This window comes from Talpa europaea, assembly GCF_964194135.1.
Source record: "Talpa europaea genome assembly, chromosome: 8".
Lineage (NCBI taxonomy): Eukaryota > Metazoa > Chordata > Mammalia > Eulipotyphla > Talpidae > Talpa > Talpa europaea.
In genome coordinates, this window is record NC_140075.1 from 50,981,481 (window position 1) to 50,993,286 (window position 11,806).

An 11,806-nucleotide genomic window follows, 5' to 3' on the forward strand; every position below is an offset into this window, starting at 1 on the left:
TGGGAGTGAACTTCAATGTCCCTATTTAAAATGCATTGATAACATTAAACAGATTAAGCCAGCTTAACCAAATGCCAGAATAACACTAAGCTGTAAAGAAGGAGGGGTCAGACCTGCTTTCTCCAGGCCAGACACAAATGCACACAGAGAAGCCCGGGTGGAGTGTCAAAAAACAACTCAACGACACTGCCCAGGGGCTGAAAAGCCTATGGGGTGACAGGAAGCAAGGAAAGAAAATACACAAGTCTTAAAAACCAAAAAAGAAAGCCCAACAGCAGGGAACCTGAGCCTGACAGTGCTGCCCACCAGCCCTCCAGGCCTTGCCCTGGACCCAGACAGTCCCTCCCCCTCTGGGCAACGTCCTCCCCTAGGCTAGATAGAGCACATCACACAGCGCAGTTTAAAAAGCTTCTAATGCCGGTTCATAAACATCTTCATTTACTATTGGTGATTACATGTGAATAATATGTTTATACTGTTCTTTATGGAAAACAATTTCAACGAGTCAACTCCAAGAACACAATAGGCAACCCTCACCCTGAGCCCCTCGGCATCCTTCCCTAGACAGCATGGAGCCCCCTCCTCTGTCCCAGGGCTGCCTAACCTCCCCTCTTCCCCCACCGCGACTCTTAGGCAAAGCATTCTCTATGACCACTAGTCCTCGTCGGACAAGTTCTGGTCCAGGGGGTAAACCATGAACATCACATCTGGCCGAGAGGGAACACAGGGATGGCCTGGACGCACAATCTCAAAGCCCAAGAAGCTGAAGGTCTTCAGGAGAGGAGCTGCAGGAGAGAAGAGGATAAAAAGGACTCGGATAAGAAACCCAAGGGTAGGCGCAACTCTAGGAAAAACCCAAGTAACGGTGGCATGAATAAATACGCACTAGGTCTTCAGTTAACAACCTTGAGACACTCCAGAAAAGGGCCAGGTTTGTGCAGCAAGCTCAGGAGCATCCCACCTGACTGTACAGGAACCCCATTTTCTCCTGAGTCCCCCACTCAGTCGGGGGGAGGAAGGAGCCCGAAAGGTCTCAGGCTGCCTTGACTCCTCACCTCTGTCTTCCCGGCCCTTCCTGAAGCAGATGAAGACGTAGTTCACTTTCATCTTCTCTTCAGCAAACTCTAGTAGTGCTAACAATCTGCAAGAAGCCAAGAAAACAACTCAGGCCCACCACCACCCACCTCCCTAGATTTCCCTTCCACCTACCCACCCCCCAAATGAAAGGCTTCTCTGAGGCTGACAGCCAGCATTACAAACAAGGAAGCTCCAGGGAGAAGTTCCTATTTCAAAATCTCAGGAGCCCTGAGTTCAGAAAAATAAGCCACAAACTCTTAGAAAAATGTTAATGCCTTCTCTCTGGAGGAGCCGTTCTTAATCTAACTTTGACACTAGCCAACTTGACTAATGCAGTTCAGACAGGAGGGGCCCTAGATAGAACCCAGTTTTTTAGGGATACGCCAAGGTTACCAAGTTTGAGAACGATCACCTGGCAGTGCCCATAACTCTGGGCTCAAACAGTCTAAAAGGATTTCCTCAAGAGGCTGGAGCTGCTCAAGGGAACTCCGTCCTCAGACTCAGACTGTTCTTACACACCTGGCTGCTTGGAGGGCCAGGCCCCACCCGGTGAAATCCCACCGTGTGTCTGAGCGTCCTGGTCTTTTGAACTGCACCATGGTACAGTGGCTCAAGGAGGACTGAGTGTGCCAGGAACAGTGAACCACGGGGCGATTAAATGACAGGGATTTGGTTAATGTGATAATGATCTGCTTTAATTATAACCCAGAGCAGGCCTGTTTTACTGGCTAAAAATAACCAGTTACAAAATGGTATCAGCTTGAGAAGCCCAGAGCTAGGGGAGAAGGCAGAGACTCCCTACTCATCTGTTACCCCAGTAAACCTATGTTCTTCCCCAAAACAAGACCTCCTTCACCATTTGCTCCTTCCACTTAGCCAGCACTTGCTCCTTACCCTTCTTTGCTCCCATCAGCTAATAATCCATCTGGAATTTCTACAAACAGGCTCTGGCTGGACAGGACTGCATCCCAGGAAGAGACCTTCACCTCGGTGACCTCATACTGGAAGTGGACGATGTGAGGTTTTCCATCGTTCACTGGGAGGTCCTGGGTCACAGTGAGCTTCTCGTCCTGGGAGGAGATCAGGTCAGAGGATCAGGTCACTACTGCGTCTGGCCACATCATATACTCCCTAACCGACGTGGTGCTGGGTGTTCCTTGAGCCAATCTCAGAGCAGCACGGGCTCAAGGGCATGCTGAGAATGTACCGCTGCATGTAGCTAAATAGAGCCATCACCAATTGAGCTCTAAGACCAGCTGATGGTGGCCAGAAGTCAGCGTGATGGGAAGGAAAATAGTTACCAAGTGTCCTACTGCCACATACTGTGCAAAGGGCCTTCCCATTTTTCAGTCACAACACACACTCGAGATCTCGCCACTGTCTCCTTCTTAAATCTGAGACACTAGCAGCCCCAAACCCAAGGTCTGCACCAAGGCTACTGTGGCAGAGCAGATAATTCGTCCTCTCCCCTCCCTCTCTGAAAGGGAAACATTTGAAACAAAGGAGGATGCATGTGTGGGCTCAGCTGGGGCCCCTATCAACCTTCCAGGTGGGCTCTGGGGACCATGTGGGCTCCCCTGGGCACAATTTCAAGGAACCAGAACTCAGCTGCCCTGTTACCCTTCAATCCCAGTCTTGGGAGAAGCTAAACCAACTGTCTGGGCCTCAATCACAGCAGATTAAAAGGCAGCAAAGAGCTGGCTGCTCCAGCCCATATCACTCTTGGGGCAGATTCCCTGGGTTCTCTAAGGCTGTGGCCCACGGTGTCGGGGGGAAGGCAGTTGTGACACACGGCGCCTCTCCTCACCGCATACCTCCACACCACCCTGTCCTGCCCATCGGGGTGGTAAGGGACAGACATCAGAAAGGCAAAGGGTCGAGGACAATAGACAAAATGCTCCTCCTGGCACTTTGTAGTTCTTGGGAGAACGTGAAAAGCAGCACCAGAAAGTGCTCGCACCTCCCACCCACTATTCTGCCCACTCGGCAACTGACATGGCACTGAAGTCCTGACCATCCACCTGAGAGGATGGCAAGGCGTTTACTTGATGCTGACGTCCTCCTCCTTTTCCCCCAAAGCCACATACATAGGAGCCTCAGTTGAAAGGGTCCTTCCCAAAGGACCAAAGGGTCCTTTCCGGCCTGGCCTAAGAGTCAGAGATAAAGTGATTATTGCCCATAAGCTGTGGCGCAGTGGTGGCCGAGAAGGCTCTGTTCCAAGCCTTCGCCCCAGAATCCTCCTTACCTTATATATTAGAGCTGAGAGAGAAGGATCCCTGCCGCCCCCTCGCCCACCGGGGATCTTCGACAGTGGGTGAGGGGCATCAGGAGCACCACAGAGGCCCCGGAACAATGTGCCTGCAGCACTGGAGCTGGGGACAGTTACTCAAAGGCAAAATACTACTGTAAAAAAACAGACAGGATGAGACAGTAAACACCAAGACTTAAGATTCAACTCTACATCCCACTCCAACCCCTGCCTTGGCTCTCCCGAAACAACTCCTCTAAGCCTGCACCCCTGCAACAGTCCTTTTGGCTTCAGTTTCCAAAACTACTACTGTTCTCCTTTTTAAATTCTTTTAGTGAGGTTAACACTGTCTATGAATTAGGGGTGTGGTCAGAATGGGGCCGGGAGACCCTGGAAGGAGGTACACATCCTGGGACCTGAGTAAGGAAACAAACAGTAAGATGGGTTACGAAGGGTGAAAGGCATTTCCCCTCCCCCGTCACCTCCCGTACTGGACACCATGATTTTGAGGTGGATCCAAAAGGAGCGCCAAATTTGCTCCTCTCTCTTCTTAAATCCGATGTAGTGGCTCCTTAGGCCGAAATGTAGCTCACTCCACAGCCCGAGGACAGGTGAGGCAGGGAAGGAGGGGAACTGTCTGTGCATGTACCCCATGACTCAGCCACAGGCCTGTCCCATGGCCCCAACACACCAGCCCCAGGGCAGCTGGAAGGCAGTGGTAGCATATATGGAGGATGTGGCAATAGCGTGCTGGAAGCCAGCTCACGCGACTGTCTCTTCCCAACTATGTTTTCAATGATGTCACGTAAGCAGTTTGAATCCGTCATGAGGGGAGTATGCACATTACAGAAAGCAGCAAATGCTGTAAATCAAGGCCCTTTTACCCTGAAAGCCAGTTGTAAAATGTGAGGCACTAGTCTTCATACTGCCCTTTGCTGTAAAGCCAGCAGCAAGCCAGGGTGACAGAAGGCACACCTGGCATGGCAACGGAACAGCAACCAGCGGACCAGTCCACCCACTTCGACCCTCACGACAAGGGGCCTGCATGCACAGTCCAGCTGAGCCACTAAGTTCAAACCATCACTGCTCGAGCTTGGCTCCTCTTCTTTCTCTCTCAAGGATTTCAACCAGGGGCCTGAAGCTACACTTGGAAATGTCACTGGGGAAGTGGAGTTCCTAGGGCAGTGTCACTGGGCCAAGAGCAGCATGGTCACCACATGCCCCGGCGGCCTCTTCTGGGAAGCCTCGGGGTGTCCTCATTTTCCACACTTGCCTCATCAACAGCTACTACAGAAAAGGCGGAAGAGGTCTAACAGTACTGTTTTCAAGGACAGGACTTCTCTTCTACTGGAGACAGTGGGCCATTAATGATCCCCACCCCCTCCAATGTTTTAAGAGACAGAATAATAGACCAGCAGAGCCAGGAGAAAAATAAGACAAGGATGGGGATGCCCCCAAGCCAAGGCATACATACGCCCCATTCCCTAGTGCCTGTGTGAAGGGTCCTGAAGGGCACCAGGCGGGCTGGGCCACTAGAGTGGCTGGCTTGAGGTATGTAGTGGCACTACCTCAAGAAGTAGACAAAGCACTTCTGGGTTAGACAGAGATAGAGCCTTGTTCACCAGAATTGCTTGGGTTCACAAAACAAGCACTTGTAGTATGAGAATTTTGGTGCTAACTCACTTAACTTCAGACTCCTACTTTCAGAGGAATTATTCCTCAGTGGCCTTTACATGGGAAAGCTACACTCAACTCCTGATCCGCATCCAAGCCCCCATCTTGACTCTGAGCTTGCTTTTACTTGCAAATGGCAGCGGTAAAGGGCTGACCTGCTAAAAGATAAAAATAAAGTGGCTTTCTTTTTGTATATCCAGAATCCCCTTTGTCTTCCTAGAAATAATCCCAGGGGCCTGCCCTGCATCCAGCACCAATCTATGAGCATATGATATTTCACTGCTCTTTAAATAAATGCAAGAAGTCTGTTCCATGGTAACAGATCATTACATCACTACACACACACACAAGATCCTGAAGGCTCTTGCCTCCTCCCCCACAAAATCAGCATGAGAAATTGTGTTGGGGAGGAGGGAGAGCAAGAAAGTGTGTTTCTCCCACCTTGGGCCCCAGTTCAAGTTTCCTAAGAAAAACAGTGGGGTTTGGAATAAACTCAGTGGACAACATCTCACAATCAATAATTCTCTTCATCATCCATCATCAGAATGGATCTATTTTTAGTTACAGGTAATGAATGGCGAATTGTTTCTCTTTCAGAAAACCTGACTGTCATTTCTAAAGCCAGAAGAGAGATGGGTACACAGGCGTTAGTTGAACAAAAGGGGGGATGAAACTGCCCGATCATGGCGCCTTTTCTTGTGTTGGCTTTTGTGTTCAAAATAATATTATGGCAAGACATGCCACCAACCTCAACAGGACTGTGACTCCTGGAGGAAAAGTAGCTTCTAAATCCAACTCTCTGTGACAAGATCCAAACCAGGTTGGGTTTTATATTTAGTTCAGTTGTTTCTACTGACCCAAGGGCCCAGCTTTTTCCATTTCTTCCTCACATCCTGTTCACTCCACTGGGGGACAGGCATCGTTTAATCACTACCACCATGAGGCTGATTTAAGCAGCTCAGTCTAGAGGTTGAAAAGATCAGGCTGATTAAGGAGAATCAAATATTTCAGATTGAATCCAAACATCCAGCTGGGCTGGTCCTGCTTTTGGAGAAGGAAAAAAACATACCACAAGGGGGTGTCAGGTATCCAGCATTCAAATCAATTGGGAAGAGAGAAGGGAGATCAGACTGATGTTAGTGCCTTTTATTGTCTCAGTTTATTACTGGACATGCCCTTGGAAACACTCCTCAGGATACATGAGTGCTGCTGACATATCACATCCTGCTGCCTCTAATTTGAAGCATTCTCTGAAACTGTTTTCTGAAATGTCCTTAGCAGGTTATAATTTCATATACTGGCTCAAGACAGGCAATGGATGCAGCAGATGTATTCCCAGGGAATGTGGTTGGCAAATCAAATATTTAGAATTCAAATCCTATTTTTAAATCTCTAGGGTATTTACTATTTTGTAAGGAAGTAACCTTCAATCTCTTGATACAAGTAGAAGTTCTCCTGTTAAAGAACCACTTCCAGTGAACTATGTCAGTTTTGATTTTTATATTTAGTTCGCTCAAGCAGGATGTAGCCTGCTAGACAGTGTGATATAAAAGTAATTCTATGGCTGAGTTCCATTCGGCTAAATGTAACAACTACTTGAATTCATATTCTCCTTCATATACTTTTTGATCATGTTTCACTTGATGCCATGGCCTCAGCTTGCTCAAGTCCGCACCCTTTCTCTCTGGTTTCCATTACCTGCCAGAGGAGAGTGAGACGGCCTTGGGACTGTCTCCCTGTGGTAGCAAGTGAAAAAACACAAAAATCACATTCCCAGCAGTCACCATTCATTCACCCCTTTGTAAACCTCTTCTGGCCCATTCCCGTCTCAGATGCAGCCTCACAGAACACTCTCTAGGGTGCCCTGACTTCCCTCACTGCAGACAGATTTTACTCTAGGAACATATGATGACTAATCGCCACCCAGAGGGACCAATCCAGGGCTGCCATCACACAAGGCTAAAAAGAAATAGAAGGAAAGGTGGAAGTGATGGCCACCCCCAGTCCAGAGTGACCACAGAGGCTGATTTTCTGCTGTAAGCTCCCTTTCCACATGAGAAAGGGGTCCTGGTCAGATGCCAGGCGTAAGTCATTTCTCTAGGGTTGCCTGTGTGCCAAAGGGAGTCTACTTGTTAAGCATGATTATAAAGAAAATGACATCACCATTCTGAATCACAGACTGAAAGCCAAACTAGGTTTTGGTTAATTCTTCACAAGAAACACACTTAAGGTGGCAGCTAAAATATCTGTGCCTCTGAGGTTTGCTTATTATACAGCTGATAATGGCACCTTCCGATAAAGGCTATCAGAGGTAGCTGGATAGCTAATCATACTTTAAAATAAAACCTTAATTTTACATTTCAAGTACCTCAATCTAGTCTGTTTAGTAAGCGCATCCAGTCTACCCAGGACAGAATTACTTCATTGTTTATATAGTATCAAAGGCCTAGGAAATGTTCCTATCTTATACAAAGGCTTATCTTACACAAAGGCTTTTATTCTGCTGCTGCTTCTGCTGCTGCTGGTGGTAGGAAACTACCTGTTTTGTTCAAGCAACAAAATTCTTGCTCACCTACTTAGCCATTCCTAGTCTATAGCTTTCAATTAGGCCTCACAGCCTTCCAAATCATGGCGCCAACTTGAATAAACACTGCATATATTTGAAGAAGAGTTGAAATACCTTTTTTTTTCTAGAAATGCACATATGTAACATCCCTCTACCCCACTCTTCAATCCCCTTTTTCACATTTCTAAGCAACTCTGAGACTAAAATTGGATTTCTTGGCAGAGTGAAGAATTACTATTATTAGGCCACACTGCTTTCTGAAGCATACCTCCAATTTGGGGGGATTCCTGACTATACTAGGAGTGTTTCTCTCTTCCCTTTTCTCTCTCCACCCTTCCCCCATGATTTTAAAGGCACATCACAGGAAAACTTGCTCTCCCTTACCATCCCACACTCAACTAGCCATAGTGCCAGTCAACAAGGAATAATCAAAACAAAATTCTTTGGGGGAAGACACACAAATTCCCATACCCAGGCAATCATTCCATGTAGATGCTCTGATGTATCCTGTACCCTGCCCACCATTCTCCCCAAAAATCTACCTGTAGTACCAAAGCTCATCACACAGACTATTATAAAATTGCTATCAAGCCAGGGTGAGCTCTTCTCTGAATACTGTACTGTCACATGGCGTGAATCAAGCCCGAGACAGAAGCTGTCTTCCGGCCCCCCACACATCCAGGACATAAAGGCCACAAAGTTTGATTTCCTTAAATTTAAACCTCATGTTCAAAACCCGTAATAAAAGTACTTAAATTGTGATATGGTGGCATCAGGATATTTGACATTTTGGAAATACTAATCAGAACAAAACTGAAAAGGAAGAGCCTTGTTTTCAAAACATACTGCCGGCTCCTCTGCAACCATTTCTTCCAGGAAACCAAGCCTCCACCTCTTGAGCATTTCACTGGAGCCAGGGAAGTTGGGAAGCCCATCCCCCAACCAATAGGAGCTAAACTCCCAGCCAGCTCCCCCCTCTGCTGACACAAAATGCCAAGAACACTGACTGGGAAGAACATCCGGCTCTTAGCGGAATCCTTACTTAGAACTCTACCAGGATTCCTTTCAGAAAGTTAGGGCAGCCAGGAGGCTGGGAAACATGCTATGGAAACAGAATTGCCATAACTCAAGGAAACCAGACACCCTGCACAAACCGCCCCACCCCCAGGCCAAAGTGGAGGAGCCTGATCAAGGCCTTGCTCCTGCCCAGGCCCTGGCAGGCCAGCTGGCTCCTCCCTCCACCTGCCTTTCATACAGCCAAGTCCCTCAAATTACCAACACACTAAGAACGGGCCCCAGAGACAAGCAATCCTGTTTTGCCACTTACAAAGCTGGAAGGAACCGTGAAGTTAAGCGAACCCAAACCTCTCTTTTTACAGGTAAGCACACCGGCTAAGTCAGAACTAGAACTCTCAAGCTCAGTGTTGGTTCACAAGTGCTCAGCTCTAGGGCTCAGACAAGGACCTGCCATCCAGACCAGCTCAGTCTGGCGGATTCCAGAGAATGCCTGAGACCACACTGCCCTCCAATACTGTAGCAGCAAAAACATTAACAAGGGGAAAGCCATCTCACATACAGCTTTTGACCTTTTCTGGGTCTGGACTGCCCTCCACCCCTCACTTCATCCAGGCCTCTCTCATACCTGCTGTCTAGCCTCAGCAGACACAGCCTTCTTCACCACAAGGAACACCTTTGCAACCAGCACCATCCAAGTATAAATCCACCCTCACCTCCTCAGCTCCAGAAGGGCTGGGTTTGAGAAGATGGAATAAAAGCAGGGATTGCCAAGGGAGACAGACATTGAGTCTCAGAAAAGGAAAATATAACAGCAGAGTGGGATTGCTGGTAAACAGGGCTTGGGACGTGGGAACAGTGGGTCAAATGGGAACCTACCAACCAGGAAATGAGTGAATTTTCTTTCTGCATATAGGGAAGAAATGGGGGTGTGGGACTAGATAAAGACTTTGAGAATTAAGGGAAGAAAATATCTATTGGTTGGGAACTGTTGTGGATCTCTTGGGTATTTCAAATAGTACCTAGGAAAGAAAGAATGAACAATCCCTGAGGAGTGGAGAAAGGGATGCCACCCATAAAAAGGAACATGATGGGGTCTTCTGGGAAGAGGACAGGCAGTGCTTCTCAACCCTGGCTGCACATTAGAATTACCTGGGGAGATTTCAAAAGATACACTAATAACCAGACCCTACCCTAGGCCAATTACACCAGATCCTTAAAGCAGGGGGATCCAGGTGATTGATTTTTCAAATGTGCAGCCAGGGTTGGAAAACACTGAGATTTGAAAAAAGCTCAAAACCCAGCTGAATATTTAAGAATGGGGCTGCTAAAGGCATGTGAAACAGAAAAGCTAGAGACTTTAGAGAGAAGGGAGCCCAAGTTTGGGAGGGGTCATGAGGGGAGTTAGACCCCCAACTGTGAAGAAAGCAATTACGGAAGGCTGCCTTGTTACAAGAGGAACGAAAATGTAGTTTTGAGTAGACTATGGCACAATTTAAGGTTTTGCAGAGAATGGATATGCTTGCAAAATGAGGCCTACTGAAGGGCAGAGGCCATAAGGCCAAATCAGGGGACAAAGGGCTTGGTGTGAGGAACTAATGAGTTTCAGACTCAGTTTGGAAGGGGCAGCAACAGGTCGAGGGGAAAAAATGAGTTAGAAAATCAGGCCTAGATTATAAATGGCAGCCATTCTAATGTATAAGAAACAAATGGGGTCAAAAATTGAGGAATCAGGAAATTATGACACAGTCGAAAGAAGAGTCTGGGGAACAGAAAATACAGGGTGTGTTTGAGAGAGAGAGGCGAATAACAAGGAATCCTTGGAGAAAAAGAGAAGAGAGGTAGAGAAAAGACAACTGAATGTTGAATTATGCCTTTTTGGGCAGGGGGAAGTATGTATGATGCAAGTTTAGGAAACTCTGGTGCTTAGTTTTGGGATAATGTGTTATCTTTCCAATTAATGGGAGAAGGTTTTGAGGGTCAGGTTTTGAAGGAAGAAACTTGCAAAGGCCCAACGTCCAAAGTATGGAGCCTGACTTGAAGTCACTGGAATTACAGGGAAAGAGGCTAGGCCTTCACTCGAAGTGGGGTGGGCTAAGTTCTGTGATCTAAAGATGAGGTTCATTGAAGAGGAATAAAAATAAAGACAAGTTTCATCAAAGAAAGTGTTTAAAGGGCAGAAGTGTTGAGAAGCCTGTTGGGGGTAGACCTCTTTAGGGGAACAGGGTGGAGAATAGGTGTCAAGCACAGAATGAGAAATAAAAGTAATGAGTTTGGGAGACACAGAAAACAAGGCCTAACTGGAAAAGAGGTGCTGGGAAGGGAGGGGGGAAAAAAATCAAGCTGGAGTGAAGGAGCCCGGGGAGGGGGCTGGGTATTACTGTAAGGACTATTAGGCCTGAGGAGAGTGGGGGAAGGGTGCTGGGAGGGGGTAAAGGGTTCAGTTGAGAACTGAAAGATGCGAGCCCGACCGGGGTGTGTGTGGGGAGGGGGGGGCCGGAGAGGGGGGAACCGAGATGAGAGGGGTCTGACCCGAGGGTGCAGTATGAATTAAGGAAGGGGCTCAAAGGGAAGGGTTAGGAGACTTTACGGTGGAGGAAGAAAGATTTGGGGGAGATGAGATACAATCTGGAGACTCCAGATGAAGGAGAAAGCCGAGTTAGGGGACCAGGGCAGCGCTCGGCAGGGCTGTGGAGGGAGGACTTGCGGGGAAGGCTGGATCCGGGTTTGGGGGGGCTCCCCCGGAGCAGGAGGCCCGGATGAGGGGGATGGGCCTGGCTGGAGGGAGGGGGCTAAAGGACGGAAGGAGGCCCAGTCCCAGCCGGGCTCGGGCTCGGGGCGCAGAAGCTCAGGTGGGGAAGGGACCCAATGGCGGGGGGCAGGGCGAGGGCGGCGGGGGGTGGGGCGGCCCCCGAGCAGCTGAGGGGGGGATGGGGGCGGGGAGCTTGGGCCGGGCCGTTACCTGTCCTGGGTGTTTATCATCCTCGGCGGCTCTGCTCAGGGTGGGAGGAGGCGGCGCAGGGAGTGGGTGGGTGGATGAGTGGGTGGGTGTGGGGTCGCGCGCGCGGGGCCGATCTCTGCGGGCTAAGTCCCTGTCAGGCCGCGGGCCCAGAGCCCTCCTCCTGCCTCAGCGAGCGCCTGCCTCCAACTGACCCTCCCCGGCCGCCGCCGACGCCGCCGCCGCAACCGCCCCGCCCCCGGCGCCTCATCTGCATAGCCCCACCCCA

General features: G+C 48.9%; 1 protein-coding gene across 1 annotated transcript; it reads right to left on the bottom strand.

The window, feature by feature from the left end:
* Positions 1–543: 543 nt before the first annotated feature.
* On the bottom strand, positions 544–11,561 carry OAZ2 (ornithine decarboxylase antizyme 2; the record flags this gene model as incomplete). The annotated part of the gene is given in 6 exon segments (XM_084240900.1): positions 544–785; positions 1,056–1,141; positions 1,972–2,147; positions 3,323–3,403; positions 3,405–3,480; positions 11,542–11,561. Coding segments are annotated over 6 exon segments (570 nt in total). The 3' UTR covers positions 544–654.
* Between the last annotated feature and the right edge of the window lie 245 nt (positions 11,562–11,806).